The 20,507-nt window shown below is 39.1% G+C and overlaps 1 protein-coding gene across 1 annotated transcript; it reads right to left on the bottom strand.

The window, feature by feature from the left end:
* Nucleotides 1-11,309: 11,309 nt before the first annotated feature.
* LOC136253724 (uncharacterized) lies at nt 11,310-13,295 on the bottom strand. The gene is made up of 4 exons (XM_066046382.1): nt 13,263-13,295; nt 12,852-13,221; nt 12,447-12,787; nt 11,310-11,876 (listed from the first exon to the last, which is right to left on the bottom strand). The coding sequence occupies exons 1-4, from the start codon at nt 13,293-13,295 to the stop codon at nt 11,310-11,312; spliced, it is 1,311 nt and encodes a 436-aa protein (XP_065902454.1).
* Nucleotides 13,296-20,507: the final 7,212 nt, after the last annotated feature.

The raw sequence follows: 20,507 nt of genomic DNA, 5'->3' as shown, positions 1-20,507 counted from the left end.
AAATCGATCTTGTTTTACGCGAATAATCGGTCATAACTCCTGAACCATTCATCGGATTTGTACCAAATTTGATGCTAGGATTCGCCTTTGGACTCCCTTTCTGTGTGCCACATTTTAAGGCGATCGGAGTACGCGTTTGCTTGTTACAGCAATTTTTGCAAGTGTGCGAAAAGACGAAGAAGAAAAAAACGAAGAAAAAAAAACGAAACTTTTGTAGCTCGTATCTCGGAAATGGCTGGAGCGATGTCCTTCAAATTTGGAATGTAGACTCCCTTGGCTGGCGGGCAACTGTGTAGCAAATTTGGTTCCAATCAGATAAGTGATCACCGAGATACAAAGGTGTGAAAATGACGTTTTCGTTCTTCCTGTCAATATACTCACGGTGTGGCGCGCCGGCTTCTTGGGCCGCACGACACACTACCGTGTGTCTTGATTTGTACATTTACTGATAAAATCAGAAATATTTAAAGTATTTAAAATCTGCTTCATTTTTTCTTCTTCCTGTGGTAAAGAAAAAAAGATAGGTTAAAAAAGTCCCAAAGCCGGCCATAGGCCAGCTTTGGGGTATACAAATACAAAAAGAAGTGAAATCTAATCCAAAACAGCCAAGCTGTAAAATAAGTGTGCGGCCCTCAAAAAGGCTATGGTGAAAAAAGGTGAAATCCAAGGTGGCGGCCAAGAAATGGCTGTGATGTTAGGTTAATGGTAAAAATTTTGATAACGACAATCCAGGTGAATTTTGTGCCAAGACCAAGCTGCACAATAATTCACCTGAATTGTCGTTATTAAAATTTTTACCATTAATCTACCATCACAGCCATTTCTTGGCCACCACCTTGGATTTCACATCTTTTTTCACCATAGCCTTTTTGAGAGCCGCACTCTTTTTTTACAGCTTGGCTGTTTTGGATTAGATACATGTACCATCAATAAATTTAAAAGAAAAGCAAAAGCACTGGTAAACAAAATGCAAACTTTACACCCTGACAAGTATATAATGCATGTTATATTAGTGCTTTAATAATATAATATTAGTAATAATACTTATATCCTAAAACAAAAACAGCCTTGCGGCTGTAAAAAAAGGATGCTGCCAAGCAAAGTAGGATCAGTCAAACAAGCTTATTCAACATGACTGGTAAGAACAAGGATTGATATCAAGTTGCGGCCAAGTGAATGCAGCATTACCCATTCTCTTTGTATCTAGCTATAGCTATATAATAAAACTAGAGTAAATACACATGCAACTGTTATTAAATTGTCATTTGGCCGCTTTTTCACACTACAAAAAAAAGCGGCCAAATGACAATTTAATAACAGTTGCATGTGTATTTGCTCTAGTTTTATTATATAGCTATAGCTAGATACAAAGAGAATGGGTAATGCTGCATTCACTTGGCCACAGCTTGATATCAGTCCTTGTTCTTACCAGTTGTTTAACAGATTGATCATGGTAATGTTCCAATCTACTTGGCCACAACTTGATATCAGTCCTTGTTCTTACCAGTCATGTTGAATAAACTTGTTTGATTGATCCTACATTGCTTGGCAGCACCCATTTTTTACAGCTGCAAGGCTGTTTTTGTTTTAGGACATCACACATTTTTGTCACTGAGCAAGACCAAAAAAATGATTGCATAAAGCTAATAGCTAGTTTCATACAAACCACAACAGCTTCAACAGTTATTGTGTGTACTACATAATAGCTTGGGAGATGAAGTGGCAATACCAAAGAATGTAATTTGGTACAAGTAGGCAGGTACTTGTCTGTGTCGCAACCTCGGTAGGGTATGGCTTCTAGGCACCATTAAAACCATCAGTGAACAGATTGAGTAAAGGCCATTTCCCTGCAGGTGAGAATATTCCCCAAACTTCTTATTATACTGGTTTGTCCCTTGAAATGCACAAACAAAGCTGTATTGTGGGCTGCATTAGCTACTTCAGACCCATTATTAAATAACAACTGAATAACAAACACTTACGAGAACAGCATGAACGATAGCAAGTTCATTGAGTTTACTACAGTGATCATGTTCACCTACGTTGATGCTTACGGCCGAATTTGCACCGAGTTCACCGACTGTACATAAATGCTACTGTAGTTAGAGGTATCTTAAATCGTAAATTTAAGATAGGGTTCTAAAAGACTGCAAACTAAATCAGCAATTAGCATAGGTGACGTTGTTATCCTATGAGCGCATGTATGGAAATTAACTCACTATTTCCCAGAAAAACAGCAGATCATAATCGAGCGAAACTACTCCATATGTTTAATTACATATCAAAGATTGTCCCATGAAGCGCAAGAGTGAATGAATCAAACTTTGAGAAAATCGCTTATGGTGGCTCTTGCAAGAGAGGTGGAGTTCCAAGATTTGTACTGAAGAAACTTAAATAACCAAAGAACTTGTGATAGCAAATCCAAGGCTGTAGATCTATCACAATCTAAGATATAAAAGTTAAAAAAATGAGCGGCTCACGCTAACAAGTATGTGAAGAAGAAGGAGGAGAAGAATACGACATTTTCAGCAAAATTTCATGCGATGTTACCACAATATAACAGGGATTACTTACTTAGTAATACGCTTATATAACAATATACCAAAGGTTTTGTTGTATCACGATTTTTTTTTACAAAAGAATAGTTTTAAAGGTAGGTTTTAGGTGTGCCTTCTATTAGAGTTAGTCATTCGTGTAAATAACTCACGGTAGTCGTGCGCCCTACTTTCCTTGGCCACGCGACTCACTACCATGAGTCTTGATTAGTTCTTTGAATGAATTAATGATAGACTTTAGTGACATGTACATAAATGATGCATGGCAGTTTTTAAACTCACATCATTATCCCTTGCAGAAGTATTGTTTATTGTACAGTACAATACAGGATCAAAAAGAGTATCCCACTGAAAAAATGTTGACCAGAAAGCAACCTTCATGACACCTTCATAGCATTGGCTTGGTAAGTTAAACTCACAAATGCCATTAGCGAGAGCCAAAACACTTCCAATAAATTGCTCCAAAATAATTTTTTTTTAAATTTTTATGGACTTGAATAATGACTAACTCACTAATGCCTTCAATAAAATAATTAAGAAACTGAACAATGGCTAAGGTTATGGGCTTGATTTCTCAGCATTAGACATTACACAGCATGACAGGTGCCTTTTGGCATGCCACACTGTGTGCATTGAGCACATCACGGGTTTAACATTATCCTTCTTTGCATTCCATTTATTTGTGACTGGATCTGCGAAAACCCGACATAATGGCACAAGCCTAAATTTTCAGTATAAGCCAATGGTTAAAATATTTGCGTAATCGAAACATTTTTAAACGCTTTGTTCTTAGTGAAGAAAGGGTCATATGATGTAAACCTAGATATCATCTTATTTGCCTACTCAAGAGGAGTTCAAAAATCTTTGTTTCGTTGCAGTAGACTAAATGATACGTACGTTATGGGCATTTGTTTACGTCACGTCGAAATGATCGTAAGTGATCGATTTTTCTTCACTGATTTCGTCTCTGTATGCAGTGAAGAATGGTAACAGAAGAAAAAACTTACCTAGTAATGGATTCCCCTATGCATGGCAAACACAATGGTACAAGTTGCAACTCTGTACTGCATTGTATTTGTAAGTTACAGCTGTTTTTGTAAGCGCATGTAATTTATTTTCCTAATACTTGCTGTACAAATTGATCTTTCTGTTGTTGCTGCTTTGTAGGATTGTAACTCCAAAAGTTTTTGCCATATGAGGCTGAAACGTGGCCAGAGCATACACTTGGCTAAGTAAATTATAAATATTCAATAATAAAGAATTTGAAAAATCCACCATTATGTCGGGTTTTCGCAGATCTGGTCACATTTTTGTTGGCAGTGTAGGTGTTGATTTCAGTAGCACACCATGGCTTCAGGTAAGAAACAATCTGTGATTTTCCTCATGAGTTTTGTACCTCAACCTAAACAGTCTAAAGAAGCAGATTGGTTGTTAGATATCTTTACATATATATCTAATCAAAAACAGTCAAGCTGTAAAAAAGGGTGTGACATTCAAAAAGTCAGGGTGAAAAAAGATGTGAAATCCAAGGTGGCAGCCAAGAAATGGCTGTTATGGTAGATTAATGGCAAAATTTTTAATAATGACAATTCAGGTGGATTTGTGTTGCCTCCTCCAAGATTCACTCGGATTTGGCACCTAAATTGTCATTATTAAAATGTTTGCCATTGTCCTGAAGACTTGACTTACTTAGTATGTATGTAACATTGTATTGTGGGTTTGTAATCTAATATTGCTCACGTGTATGTAGTGCGTCATTAAGAATAGTGTGAACACGTTGTCGTTGTATTGCTCTATGGTAAACCCGCTATCCCAGTCATTGGTGCTGTGACCGAAACCGACTGGACTAAGCAGTTTATTGACACTAAATCAAATGGAAGAGATTCAGCGACTTCGTGTTAAACAACGTGGCCTCAAGGGCAGCATAATGAAATTATTGGCTAAAGTTGACGAAGCACTTACCGCCGAATTGGAGAGAGCGAGCGTTGAATCCACGCCAGAATTGCGGAGAATATTAGTAGCTACTACAGTCGAACAGCTCAGAGTGAAACATGAACAGATAATCAAACTTGACAGCACTATTGCAGAGATGATTCAGAAGGAAGATGAGCTTGAATCAGAGATATGTGATGCAGATACCTACCAGACCAATCTAGAGCAACAAATAGCTGTCCTGACTGAATTCACGAAGAAAGCCGATCAACCACCAACTGTGTCACGTCCCACCCACCCTCCCAAACCTGATGACAGCCCACCAACATTAGTTTCAGCACAAACCACTACTCTCCCTTTATCAACTGAGGCAGCAGGAGACTCCTTGCCAGAAACCGAGGTGAACAAGAAACCGCTCCATTCCAGCAGTGATCCGACACATGTGAGTGATGTAACATCTCATGACATCCTGGTCAGCCATTAACCTACCATCACAGCCATTTCTTGGCTGCCACCTTGGATTTCACATCTTTTTTCACCCTGGATTTCTTGCAGGCTGCACTCTTTTTGTACAGCTTGGCTGTTTTTGATTAGATATCACCTCTTTATGTAATTTCATACCTAAAGCCAGCCTATGGCTAGCTTTGGGTATTCTTTTAACTTGTCTTTTTCTTTTCTATAGGAATGATGACTATCAAGGAGAAAACTATATAGTTTAGCTATACATGCACATTTAACAATATTTGTGTTGATTATTAACGCAATGTGAATACTCTACAGGGAAATGTGTATATGTAGCTGAAAGTTTTACAGGGAAAATCATAATGTAACTGTACTCTTAGACTACATGGTGAACAATTTATACGTAAACTTGCCTCAGAGTGACTTGTAACATAACTAAACTCTACAGAAAGAATTGCAAGATAACTGAACTTTATACAGGGTAGTTTTATTGTAGGTGAACCCTCTACAGGGTGACATGTTTCTAGCTGAACTCTCCACGGAGTATCTTGATTTATCTGATCTCTCTACAGGGTGAATTGATTTTAACTGATCCTTCTACAGGGTGATATATTTCAAGCTGACCTTTCTACAGGGTGATTTGAAATGTAGTTGATCTTTCCACAGGGTGACATGTTTCTAGCTGATCTCTCTACAGGGTGAATTACATTGTATTTCTAGCTCTTTCTACAAGGTAACTGTTTCAAGCTGATATCTCTACAGGGTGACTTGTTTCTAACTGATCTCTCTATGGCGTGGGGTGGTTTGTTTCAGGCTGATCTTTCTACAGGGTGATTTGAAATGTAGCTGATCTTTCCACAGGGTGACATGTTTCTAGCTGGATTCTCTGCAGGGTGACCTGACCTCTCTACAGGGTAACTGATCACTCTACTGGGTGACTTGTTTCTGACTGATCACTGTACAGGGTGATTTGTTTCAAGCTGATTTTTCTACTGGGTGATTTGAAATGCAGCTGATCTCTCTACAGGATGAAATGTTTCTAGCTGACCTCTCCACAAGGTGACTTGTTTCTAACTGACCTCTCGACAGGGTCTAGATGATATCTCTTCAGAGTGACTTTTTTTCTAGCTGAACTCTCTACAAGGTGACATGTTTCTAGCTGAACTCTCTACAGAGTGACTTGATTCTATCTGATCTCTGTACAGGGTGATTTATTTCTGACTGATCCTTCTATGGGGTGATTTGTTTCAAGCTGATCTTTCTACAGGATGATTTTAAATGTAGCTAATCTCTCTATACAATGACTTGTTTCAAGCTGATCTCTCCACAGAGTGACTTGTATCTAACTGTTCTCTCTACGGGGTATTTGTTTCAAGCTAATCTTTATACAGGGTGACTTGAAAATTTTTAAACTCTTTGTAGGGAATTTATTTCTAGCTGATCTCTGTACAGGGTGATTTGTTTCTAACTAAATACTGTACAGGGTGATTTGTTTCTAGCTGCTGAGAGATTTGTTTCTAGCTGAACTCTCCACAGTGTGATTCGAAATGAGGTTGGACTCTCTACAGAGTGATCAAGCTGATCTCTCAGATCTCTCTACAGAGTGATTTTTCCATCTGATTTCTCTACACTGTAATTTGTATCTAGCTGATCTTTCTACAGGGTGACTTGTTTCTTCTTTGGGGTGATTTGTTCTAAGCTAACGTTTCTACAGGGTGATTTGAAATATAGCTGATCTCGCTACAGGGTGACTTTTTCTAGCTGGCTAATCTCTCTACAGGGTGACTTGTTTCTAGTGATATTTCTACAGGGTGACTTCTTTCTGGCTGTACTCTCAGTACAGGGTGAATTGTTCTTACCAGATCTCTCCACAGAGTGATCTGTTTCAAGACAAAGTGATTTGAAATGTAACTGATACCTTTACGAGGTTATTTGTTTCTGGCTGACCTCAAGCTCTCTATAGAAATGTAGTTGAATTCTTTGCAGGATAACTTGCTTCTACAGTAGCTGATCTCTCTACTGAGAGAATTGTTTGTAGTTTAACTCTCCACAGGGTGGTAGTCGAAACACTCTACAAAAAGTAGCTGAACTTTTTATAGGGTGACATATTTCTAGCTGATCTCTCTACAGGGTGACTTGTATCTAGCTGAACTCCCTACAATGTAACCTGATTTCTCTACAGGGTTATTTGTTTCTAGTTGAACTCTCTACAGGGTGACTTGAAATGCAGTTGAACTCTCTACTTGGTGACTTGACCAAGCCGATCTCTCTACAAGATAATTTATTTCTGGCTGATCTCTCCACAAGGCGATTTGTTTCTACTGATCTCTCTTCATAGTGACTTGCTTATACATAGCTGCATGAACTCTTTATACACAGTGACTCGTTTCTAGCTGATCTCTTTACAGGGTAGCTTGTTTCTACTTAGCTCTCTACAGGGTGACTTGAAACGTAGCTGAAATCCTTACAGGGTGACTTGTTTCTAGCTGATCTCTCTATAGGGTGATTGGTTTCTATAGCCGATCTCTCTACAGGGCAGTTTGTTTCTAGTTGATCTTGATTTGTTTCTGGCTGATCTCTCTACAGGATAATGATTTCTAGCTGATCTCTCTTCTAATAGATTTGTTTCTAGCTGATATCTCTACTGTGTGACTTGCTTATAGCTGATCTCTCTACAGGGTAACTTGTTTCTATTGAACTCTCTACAGGATGACCTGATCTCTCTACAGGGAAATTTGTTTCTAGCTGATCTCTCTACTAGGAGATTTGGTATCTCTACTGTGTGACTTGTTTATAGCTTATCTCTCTACAGGGCAACTTGTTTCTACTGAACTCTCTGCAGAGTGACTTGTTTCTAGCTGATCTTTCTACATAGTGATTTAGCTAATCTTTTTTCCAGCTGATCTTTCCACAAGGTGACTTGTTTCTAGATCTACATGGTGATTTGTTTCCAGCTGATCTTTCTATAGGATGACTTGCTTCTAGCTGATCTCTCTACAAGGTGGTTTGTGTCCAGCTGATCTCTCTAAAGGATTATTATGTAGCTGATCTTTCTACTGAGTGACCTGTTTCTAGCTGAACTCTCTACTGGGTGACTTGATCAAGCTGATCTCTCTACAGGGCGATTTGTTTCTAGCTGACCTCTCTTCATGGCAACTTGCTTATAACTGTATTAACTCTGTATAGACCATTTTCACGTAACACGGAGAAGCCGCTCAAGTGCAATTTTCCGTTTCGTGGTAGGTAATAGATAACTTCCGTTGTAACAAAGCTGTAGCTGTATGTTTATACTTTAATGACAATTTGAAGTAAACTAACCGATGCATGGCAGATCAACTGGATCAATCTATTCACTCTCGTTTACTGAAAGGAAATGAACTATTAGACAGCGATATAGCTGTACTAAGGGACGATTTAGTTGTGAAGAAGAGCGATGAGCTGCGGAAGATTGCGAGTAGCTTGTCCGTTCGCCTTACCGGCTCCACCCGTAAGAAGGACATCGTAGACAGGATAGTTGGAATGGCACAGATAGGGGCGGTTCGTGATTCATCCGGCGAAGAGAATGGTGAAGATGTGATAGCTATTTCGTACTTGACCGAAGAAGTAAAATCTTTTCTCAAGAGTTTGCCGTCGTTTTCAAACGTTACGCAGTGGAGCAAGAAGTTGAGTGGCGTCCTTGCTGAGTTCACATTGATCAATATAGTAATTTATCTCGTGTATGGACGGGATAAACATATCAAGAAGTTTGCGGAGATTTGGTCCAGCTGCACCGATTTGTTCACTATAAGTTGCACAGTTTCTATTGTACTAACACTTTGTACTCACATATCTTTTCACTCAAAAGACGAATTTCAGATTCGCGAGTACAATGAGGAAGAGCAACTCTTGACGAACAGGATGGTACCAAGTGAAGCTCAGTACACGAAAACTCCGCTCGTCATTTTCACAATAAAAGAACACAATCATCTGCTATACATTTCCAATGGGCATTTTGATTATTCTAATAAATTCATTCATATTTCGTGAAATGCTTGGATTATCCCGGATTCGCTGCTAGATTCTTTTAGCTTATTCTTGAGCGATTCCAACAAGCCATAGTGAGCACATATAGCGTAAACTATCACTCGTCAAAACAATGGCAAAGGTGGAGGTTAAATATGTGCGTGATTCTGAGCGAGATTATTGCTTCGATTTGGCATGGACTCCATCTGGCTAGGTCTGAGTAGTAACGCACAGCAAGTCTTTAACTATAAATAACTCCTTAAAATTAATACAGAGCTTTAAAACGATTTTATTAAAGAAGTTCTGTATGCGTACTAAAGTTCTAATGTTCCAGTACACCTGTCATGAATACACTATACGCAACATAGACAGTCTGTGATGACTCCTTTAAGTAGAAATCTCTCAAAACCTACAAAAGTGGAAAAATAGCACAGTAAAGTCTTTAATCAATGAAGTATAACAAGTAAAAATAATTGCAGCTGCTAAATTGCTTTGATTATAATTAGACTTATCACCTGCAGCTGGCCTCAAACTTCCGTTTTTGAGCTGAACTTCCTGATATGACTTTTGACATGCAAGCATTGAGAGCTCACAAGTCTCTGAAAGCATACAAGTACTTCTTTGATGGCTAAGTCAAGAACGTCTGGGTGTACCAGTGTTCAAGTGAAAACCTGAGAGTGTTGTATTTCCGTGCCTTTGTTTATCACTCTTTCACCACTGATACACCTTATGAAGTGTTTGTGTCACTCAATGGAGATAATGGAGATGTTTATGCTGGACAATGTGCTTGTGTTTCTGGGTAAGTCATTAGCTAACATTGTGAGATAACAACAATCATTAATTGTATCAACATAATTGATTCCATTATGTGATTTGTTAAAATTATCAATCAGTATTAATTATCTATATTCATTATGATTGTAATTATATTAATTATATTTTATTATACAGACTGGGACAAGCTTGTAACCATATTGCAGCACTATTGTTTTTCATTGACTACCATGCCAAAGATGTTGAATTACCAGTGGAGCTTTCTAAAACTTCTGTCCCTATGAAATGGAACCAACCCCCCAAGAAAGCAGTGAATCCGGCTTGTGCAAGTGATATGACTTTTGTTAAACCAAGTCACGGTGATGTCCCAGAAGTGAGCAAGTCTACAGGTCGCAGTGCATTTGATCCACGTCGCACTGAAGATCGTGTATTACACAAAGAAAGACTGCAACAGCTCGTGGTCCACCTGGAGAAAACTGTACCAAACACTGGACTGATGCAATTTTGGCAGCCTGGTCACTCAGGAAGCCAGGTCCATATAGAAACTTTGTGGCAGCATGTTATTTTTTCACATCAGCATGCATCTACAGTAGTGCAAGAAAAATTTTTTGTTCCAGAGGTTGCACAGTGTTACGACTACCTTCGTGATATGACCATATCAAGTGATGAAGCTGCAAAGATTGAAGAAGCAACAAGAGGGCAAGGAGAGAATGACCTTTGGATAGTACTGAGGAATGGCAGGATAACTAGTTCAAGATTTGGAGAGATACTCCATCGAAGAGAGTCTACCAATCCAAGAAGGCTAGTTCGAGATTTTATGGGATATGGTGGGCCAATGACTATACTACCACCACAGATTAGATGGGGGAAGGAGAATGAAGACAAGGCACGGAAATGCTACATAGATAATCGACATCATGCTGGTGAGACAATGATAGTAGAGGACAGTGGGTTACATCTTATGCCAGAAAAAGCTTATCTTGGTGCATCATCTGATGGCAAAGTTACTTGCACAAGTGTGGACACATGCTGTAGTGGTTGTTTGGAAATCAAGTGTCCATACAGCATTGACAAATGCATCACTGTGGAGATGACACCAGGTGAAATTGCTGACAAATTTGGAGAGAAGTTTTTTCTGAAAAGAGGAGAAGATGGAGAGTTGCACCTTTCTCGGCAGCATCGTTATTTTGCACAAGTGCAGGGAGAGCTGGCTGTAATGAACAGAGAATGGTGTGATTTTGTTGTGTATAGCAATGGAGAAGTGGTTGTTGACCGTATATTGGCAGACCTGGAGTACTGGGGTACACTAGAAGAAAAGCTGGAGGAGTTCTATGTCCGTTATATGGTTCCTGAGATCTTGTCTGGAAGGATCTTTCTAGAGGAATACCAGTGCTAAGTGTTAGTTCAATGATTTGGTTTGTGGTCAACAAGCTATGCATGTATAATGTACTAGTTATCTTGTCCTGTACTTGTTAACAACAATGTATGCTTGTTATGATGTAATTACAACATGTACATACTTAAATAGTAATCAGCTATTGTATACACACTTGCTAATTCTACTTCTGTAAATGGTTTTAATATTTAATATGAAACAAGTGGTACATCAAAATTAGTAAGATACATACAAACAAGGTTAACATTGCTAACTAAATCATGCATAGTGTTGGGAAATTTTTGATTAAGAATATCAAAACGTCGACCTCTTCCAATAACGCGCTCCACATGTATTCTTAATTCAGCAATTCTCCTTGTCCTCTCTACTTCATGTGCTGCCATCTGCTTCTGTCTAGATTCCAAACGAGGAGGCACATTAACCAAAATTCTTTTAGGGGATACTGCTTCCTGTATGTCAAAGCCTCTGTCAGCCATTATCATATCCCCCGATTCAAGCAAGTCTAAAAGTCCGGACTTCTCTGTTAATTCACGATCAGAAATTCGTCCACCCCAAGCATCTGACACAAAGCTTACCAACCCAGAAGGAGTACAGCCTACCAGAACTTTCCAAGTATTTCTGCTTTTGTACTGCGAGTATGTGACTGAAGCATTCATTAGCCCTGAGGGTCGCTGGCATTCTATTTCATAGCAATCTATGATAATTCTGGTGTTAGGGAAATGTTTCTTGAACCGTCTTGGTATCCATTGTGTAACCTGGTCACGTGAAGGGAAGGGAAAAATCAATAAAAGTTCTTTAGATAAAAAGCAAATCCATGTTGTAAACATTCGACTGTATGTTCCCTCTGCCATTCTTAGGGATGCGGCGATTATGCCGGCATAATTTCGGGAATAATAGGTATGTGTGAGAATCAGGAATTATGCTAGCATTTTGAGGTGATTATAAAGCTTTAACAGTAGGAAAATCTGCAGATTGCACAATTCCGTTTAAAAAGATCGAGATACTCTAATAGAGCAGTCAGAAACTCTAATAGAACAGTCACTGAAGATTATTTACTCTAATAAAGCAGTCACATTGAAATGAGATACTCTAATACAGCAACCAGCTAAAGAATTCAAGACTATTTGAAGCTTAAACATCAATGAAAATGGTCTGATACAGCAATAAACTGGCATTATTAGCCAAATATAGTGGCATAATTTTGGGAATAATGGGAAATTCTCAAAAGCATAATAGGTGATTTTTTGAGCACTGCTAAAAAGCATAATGCTCAATTTTTGGAGCATAATAGCCTCATGCCTAGCCATTCTAAAATGAGTGCATACATCAATCAATGGTAGAGCAAGTCTTAATCGTACTAGAATGGCAAACAACTGGTTGGCAATTGATAAGCCACCAAAACACTGTGAACCATGTTGCTGCTTCTCCTCTAATGATGTACTGCTACCTTTCCATGCCCTGAGCTCCTTAGCCTTAGGTGTTAAGTACTCAACTAGGGCTAAAAAGGAATCAAATGTTGGAATTCCTGTATAAAACCTTGTCAGTCTATCATTGTTCTCCAGCAATCGTACATCTAATTCAGGTCTCTCCAACAGCATAGATCTTAACATTCTATTCTCTGCCTGCAGTCTTGCAACTACATTTCCATCTTCATCCGTCTGGCATTCTGAAAATGTTATGATGATAGTTAACACCTACAGTAAGTATATTCATGATTCCACATGACCTACCTACTTCAGCACAAACGGCTCTCTCATCACCACTCCGACTCGACTGCAAGTACAGGCTACACGAGGATGCTATCGATTCATCTCTAGCTGGTGGATGCTTACTTCTGCTACAGTAACTGCCGTGGTCGTGCTGGAATGCCTTTCGAACGTGCTGGTTGACGATAGCGCGTCTTTCTTCTTCCTTTCTCTTTGTTACTTCCTTTCCTCTCTCTTCCACTTCTACTATCTCTTTAGCCAACGATCTTCGTTTTGCACGCTTGAAACGAGCTACGCTCTCCACGTTCGCCGTTGTGCGAGTAGAACTTAGTTTTTTAGAAGCAGTCTTGGGATAGATGGATGGAACAAAATCGGGATCACCAGAATCATCAGACTTCTTTCCAGAGATAAAATGGACAGAACATACTCTATCACCATCTGCTGGCTCCCAGGGCGATCCATCTTCATTCTTTCGTGATACAAAGTTAATCCACTTTCGTCCGAGGGGTCACCAACTGCTTCGAAATCTCGTACACCTTCAGTGAAATCCTGCCTGAAATACGAAATCTTATGCTGTTATAGTGATTCTGATTCTATACTCAAGCTGGTACCGTAGCTTACACTCAACTGCTCCTGCACAAAAGTAAGAATGAAATCCGATGTTCCGCTCCGCTTCGGATTTGTATAATCAAGTTGTGGAAGCCTCACAAAACCAGGAGCTGTGGGAAAGAAGCCGCACACAACCAGGAGAGAATCTAATTAAGAATGAAATCCGATGTTCCGCTCCGTTTCGGATTTGTATTAAGCGAGTTGTGGAAGCCAAACAAAACCAGGAGTTGTGGGAAAGAAGCCAAACAAAACCAGGAGAGAATCCATGTAAACCGTTCAAAAGTAAGAATAAAATCCGATGTTCCGCTCCGTTTCAGACTTGTATTAAGCGAGTTGTGGAAGCCAAACAAAATCAAGAGTTGTGGGAAAGAAGCCACACAAAACCAGGAGAATCCATGCAAACTGCTCCTGCACAAACGTAAGAATGAAATCCGATGTTCCGCTCCGTTTCGGATTTGTATTAAGCGAGTTGTGGAAGCCAAACAAAACCAGGAGTTGTGGGAAAGAAGCCAAACAAAACCAGGAGAGAATCCATGCAAACCGTTCAAAAATAGGAATAAAATCAGATGTTCCGCTCCGTTTCGCACTTGTATTAAGCGAGTTGTGGAAGCCAAACAAAACCAGGAGCTGTGGGAAAGAAGCTACACAAAACCAGGAGAATCCATGTAAACCGCTCCTGCATGCACAAACGTAAGTAGAATGAAATCCGATGTTCTGCTCCGAATTTACTTAGCAAACTACAAACTTAGCAAACTTTATAAACTTTAATAGCAACACACCAACTACAAAAGCAACTTAAGCATACAGATGCTCCTGTTTTTGTGGGGTTTCACACCAGATAGAGCTTTGACAGTTGCTCCTGGTTTTGAGGGGTTTCGTACGGGATTTCCCCTGAATGCTTGGTCTTCAGGTTTCTTTGTTTATAGCGCTTCAGCTGCGAGTTGCTCCTGCATGGTTTTGTAGGGTTTCATTTAATAGTTATTCCTTGGCTTTACCCCTGGCTTTATATGGCTTCGCGATTGATCTCAATTTCGTGAGGCTTTGCTCCTGCATGCCTGCTGAACTTCTGTTTCTTTCTCCCACTATTTTTGGTGATTTCAGAACTTATCACTCTACACCAACCTGTACTTTAAAATCAGATTTTGCAGCTCTCGTTCGATTTTGTAAAATCTTTTGAAATCCGTGAAATCTTGAGAAATTTGTTCAAGATTTTGAAATCCGTACCCCTTTTTCGTGAGTTGGTGACCCCTCGCTTTCGTCGCCTCTCTAAATCTTCTGACGGAAAACGATAGAAACTTATGCCACCTCCCGTTTGGTGATGGTTGTAGCAATCAACTACAACACAGCTAGTTGGCATTCTCCACTTATTCGTACAATTAGTCTACCTAGTGGCCGTTAATTATTATAATTAATTATACTGCGGTTACGCACAACCTACCACTGGAAGCGTGTACGTATAATTACGTTATATTTCCGTGTTACGTGAAAAAGGTCTATACACAGTAACTTGTTTCTAGCTAATCTCTCTGCAGGGCAGCTTGTTTCTACTGAACTCTCTGCAGGGTGACTTGAAACATAATTGAACTTTCTGCAGGGTGACTTGTTTCTAGCTGATCTCTCTTCAGAATGATTTGTTTCTGGCTTATCTCTCTAAGAGTGACTTGAAAAAGTAGCCGAACTCTTTGCAGGGTGACTTGTTTCTAGCTGATCTCTGTACAGCGTGATTTGTTTCTAGATCTGCTTCTAGCTGATACCTCTACTGTGTGACTTGTCTCTAGCTGATCTCTCTACAGGGTGATTTGTGTCTAGCTGATCTTTCTTCAGGGTGATTTCTTTCTGGCTGATCTCTCTAAGAGTGACTTGAAAGTAGCTGAACTCTTTGCAGGGTGACTTCTTTCTAGCTGATCTCTGTATAGAGTGATTTGTTTCTAGCTGATCTCTCTACTGAAAGATCTTCTCTAGCTGATATCTCTACTGTGTGACTTGTTTATAGCTGATCTTTCTACAGGACAGCTTGTTTCTACTGAATTCTCTGCAGGGTGACTTGTTTCTAGTTGATCTTTCTATATGGTGACTTCTTTCTACCTAATCTTTCTTTGTATCTAGCTGATCTTTCCATAGGGTGACTTTTTTCTAGGTCTACAAGGTAATTTTGTGTCCAGCTGATCTCTCTACAGGATGATTACACAGCTGATCTCTCTACAGGATGATTACATAGCTGATCCCTCTATTGAGAGACTTGTTTCTAGCTGATCTCTCTACAAGGTAACTTGCTTCCAGCTGAACTCTCTACAGGGTGACTTGAAATATAGTTGAATTCTCTTTAGGGCGACTGGTTTCTAGCTGATCTCTTCACAGGGCAACTTGTTTCTAGTCAATTTCTCTACAGGGTGACTCTAGCTGAATACTCTACAGGTGACTCAATGTATCATTAGTTTAACACTTTGCAGGGTGACCTGATCTTTCTACAAGATGACTTTATTATAGTTGAGTTGCATACAGAGTAACTTATAATTGAGTTAAATTATCTACAGGACATAGTTAAACGTTTAAATAGGGTAATTTTTGTTTCTTAGCTGACTGCTTTATTAGGATGACTGCTCTATTAGAGTATCTCGATCTTGCACTTGCTACACCAAGTTGGATTTCGTGTTATAACCCTGTTGCTTTAAGTCTGATTCTTCTGCACACCAAGTTTCAAATGGTTCCCCTAAACGGTTTTTCTCGTAGGCGTGGCAAGTAATGGTTATTTGTTGTTTTTTTGTTAGCTGATCTCGATTGCATAATTGTTATAGACTGTTAGTTTTTTTGTGGTATCTTCATGGTCTTTAACTCAATTACTGTCAATCTACAAAAGGTTTGAGGTTCAATAGTTAACCTATTCGCATATCAATTTTCAGCTTCTTACTATAAGCAGTTTACCCTGTAGGTGTGACAACGTATCGGTGTTATTTCTCGTAAGTAATTGCTAATAACTCCTTGACTGTTTGTTGGATTCCAGTCAAACATGGTACCAAGGTGCACCTTTATATCTTCCTTCGGTGTGCCAAATTGCAAGGCAATCGGATATGGCATTTGCGCTTTATGGCAGTTTTTTGTAAGTGTGCAAAAAAGGAAAATAGTCAGAAAAAAATGGGGAAACTAAGCCAATTTTTGAAGTCGCATACCTCGGGAACGCTTGAAGAGATTTAACTCAAATTTGGTATGTGGAGTACTGATGTTGGCAGGCAAGTCCACAGTATAAATCATCTTGTTTCATCAAGGCAGCACAGAGCAGTGTGTCTTGATCATTCTCCATGTGTAGGACTGTGTAATGGGTTGAAGAGTAAGCAAAATGACTGCATTGCTTACTGGTAATAAAAAGAGAGGATCGTTTTGTCATGCAATTATAGCCTCTTACATCTAGAATCATTCATTTCATTTGATGCTGTATTGTAGAACTTTACTAAAATTTGACAAACTAATATAATAATTAAAAATATGACAGGATCTGTGAAAACCTGGCATAATCATGGCATTCATAAGTTACAACCATTTTTGTAAACACCTGTAACTTTATTTCCCCTACACTTACTGTACAAATCGATCTTTCTGTTATTGTTACTTTTTAGGGCTGTAACTCCAAATGTTATTGGCATACAAGGCTGAAATTTTCCAGAGCATACATTTGGCTATGTAGAATATAAATTTTGAATAATAAAGAATTCAAAAATGTGCCATTATGCAAGGTTTTCACAGATTTCGTCACCTGAAATACAAATTTGATTGAAATAAGATATGAGGCTAGTTTCAGTATTTCACTGCTACTGCACGTTTAGACCTAAGATTGAGGTACTGTAGGTACTACTTCACATACTGTATATGTAAAAACATCCAAGCTGTATAAAAGGGTGCAACCTTCAAAAGCCTGGGTGAAAAAGTTGTGAAATAAAAAGTGGCAGCTGTTAAATGGCTGCTATGATGTTGATTTCAATAATGCACAAAGCCATCATTAAAATTTGTGACTGGAGTTTGGAAAAACGATCCAAATCGCACAATAGAAGTTTTGAAACAAATGGTTTTAAAGAATTCAAGGCAGCATAACTTGACAAGGATAGCAAGCATGTGTATGAGATTTACACAAAATATGCATCAATCCGTTTCCTTTCAGACCACTTCCAATACTTGTAGCTGCTTGTAGAGTTTCCTGCTAAACAAGATAGAAAATCTGAGCAGTTGGATGAGAAAAGTAGTATCTAATCCAACAAGTGGCACAAAATTCAGCTGAATTATTGTTATTAAAATTTTTACCATTAACCTACAATCACAGTCATTTATTGGCCGCCACCTTGGATTTCGCATCTTTTTTCGCCATAGCCTTTCTGAGGGCAGCACTCTTTTTTTACAGCTTGGCTGTTTTGGATTAAATTTCACTTCTTTTTGTATTTGTATACCCCAAAGCCGGCCTATGGCTGGCTTTAGGGCTTTTTAACCTATTATTTTTTCTTTACCAGAGGAAGAAGAAAAGATGAAGCAGGGTAATTTCTTTGTAGCTGAACTCTCTACAAGGTGATCCTTCTAGTTAATCTCTCTACTGGATGACTTGTTTGTAGCTGATCTCTCTACAGGATGATTTGATTGTAGCTGAACACTCTATAAGGTGACTTCTTCTAGCTGATCTTTCTACAGGGTGATTTGTTTGTAGCTGAATTCTCTACAGGGCGAATCGTTTGCAGCTGAACTATCTACATGGTAGTTTCTTTGTAGCTGAACTCTCTACAATGTATCTTCTTCTAGCTGAACTCTCTACAGGGTGACTTGTTTCTAGCTGAACTATCTACAGGTGATTAGTTCGCAGCTGAACTCTCTTACATGGTAGTTTCTTTGTAGCTGAACTGTCTACAAGGTGACTTCTTCTAGTTGATCTCTCTACAGGATGACTTGTTTCTAACTGAACTCTCTACAGGGTGATCTGTTCATAGCGGAACTTTCTACTGGGTGATTTGTTTGCAGCTGAACTCTCTACATGATGGTTTCTTTGTAACTGAACTCTCTACAAGGTAACTTCTTCTAGCTGATCTCTCTACAGGGCAATTTTTTTGTAGCTGAATTCAGGGCCACCCAGAGAAATTAAGGGGCCCAGGGCAAAGAGTTAAAGTGGGGCCCTTCACCCAAGTTGTAAGGTGAAGACCAAAAAAAAAAAAAAAAAAAAAGAAGGTCACAACCTGCTGGCAATGACAATAACTACCCATCACCAACCATATCTCCTTATCTATAAGCTTGCTACACTGCTCCTCTGAAGAATACTGTGACTGCTCTATTAGAGTATTTAGATCTGACTGCTCTATTAGAGTATATTGATCTTTTAAACAGGTATTCAGGGGGCACTTCATGGGGCCTCCTGGGGCCCCTTTCAGGCTGGGGCCCGGGGCAAAATGCCCCAGTTGCCCCCCCCCGTGGGCGGCCCTGGCTGAATTCTCTACAAGGTGATTTGTTTGCAACTAAACTCTCTCCATGATGGTTTCTTTGCAGCTGAACTCTCTATTAGGTACCTTCTTCTGACTACAGGGTGACTTGTTTGTAGCTGAATTCCCTGCAGAATAATTTGCAATGTAATATAATTGAGTAAATTATAAACGCAGCTGAATGCTTTATTAGGGTGACTGTTCTATTAGAGTATCTCGATCTCGCATTTGCTACACGTAGTTGCCTTTCGAATCATAACTCAGTGGTTTGTAATACGATTCTTCTGTACTACTGCAAGGACTTTTTATGATGATTATTCCAGCTACATACTGATTTCCAGCTCGTTGCTCTAAGCGGTTTGCCTGGTAGACACGAAAACTAAGTTTTTTTTTTAATTCATAAAAATCGATCGCGTAATTTTGACACAGGTTGGGTTTTGTGTCATATCTCCATGGTCTTTATCCCGATTTCTTTCAAACCATAAAAAGGCATTCTTACGATGGTTGCTCCATCTACATATCAATTTTCAACTTATTCCTCCAAGGGGTTTACCCTGTAGGCGTGACAGACCTTCGACCTTATTTTACGAAAATAATCGGTCATAACTCCGTGAATGTTCATCGGATTCCTACCAAAGTAGGTACTAAAATCCACCTTAAAAGAGCCCTTCAAGTGTGCCAAAGTTCAGCCCGATTGGAGTACGTATTCGTGTTTTATGGCGGATTTTGCGAAGTATGCGAAATGAAAATGAAGAAAAAAAACAAATGAAATTTTGTTCGCTCATATTATTATTATTATTATTATTATTATTGTTTACTGAGCAGTCAGCCCTGCTGGTGTGCTCAGGAATCACATAAACAAATACATTAGGTACAATAATATGATTGGAGTCTAGCTGTAAATAGATCAGTATCTGCAATTTCAATTGTGTCAGTTGGTAGTATGTTCCACTCGTTTATTGTTCTTGAGAAATAGCTGTTTTGGTATGCCGTGGTGGATGAGGTAGGTAAAATATAGTGAAGATGGTGGTATTGTCTTGTTGGTCGTGTTTTTGGTAAGTAATAATGAGGAATTTGGAGTGATAACTGTTGGTAGTGTATCTTATGCAATATTTGTAACCTAGATAATTTCCGACGAATTTGTAATGTAGGCCATTTCAGCTGATCCAACATTAGAGAAACTGAACTGAATCTGCCATAGTCATTCAACACCCAGCGCGCTGCTCTTCGTTGTACTTTCTCTAACTCTGAAATATCTCCAACGTGGTAGGGATCCCAGACAGCAGATGCATACTCTAGTTGTGGTCTCACCATTGTTAGGTAAGCTGATTCTTTAACTTGTTTTGAACATTTGTTTAGATTGCGTTTTAAGAAATTGAGTGTTCTAGATGCTTTATTGACAACATTTGATATGTGAGGTGACCAAGACAGTGATTTATGAATTAAGACTCCTAGGTACATATGTTGATCAGATATGTCTAGTATGTGACTGTGAAGTGTGTAGTCGTAAGTGAGTGGTGATAAGGATCTCGTGCAACGTATAACTGTACATTTACTAATATTGAACTTAAGTTGCCAAGTATCGGCCCATTCTGTCATATCTCGGAAATGGCTGGAGCGATTTTCT

The sequence above is a fragment of the Dysidea avara genome, chromosome 4, assembly GCF_963678975.1.
Source record: "Dysidea avara chromosome 4, odDysAvar1.4, whole genome shotgun sequence".
NCBI lineage: Eukaryota > Metazoa > Porifera > Demospongiae > Dictyoceratida > Dysideidae > Dysidea > Dysidea avara.
This window is presented reverse-complemented; position numbering and strand designations above follow the sequence as displayed.

Coding starts and splice junctions, on each gene's coding strand:
- LOC136253724 (XM_066046382.1), bottom strand. CDS start 13,295: ATGAAGATGGATCGCCCTGGGAGCCAGCAGATG. Junction 13,222..13,262: donor GCCCTGGGAGCCAGCAGATG/GTGATAGAGTAT, acceptor TCTGGAAAGAAG/TCTGATGATTCTGGTGATCC. Junction 11,877..12,446: donor TTGCTCTACCATTGATTGAT/GTATGCACTCAT, acceptor TCACGTGACCAG/GTTACACAATGGATACCAAG.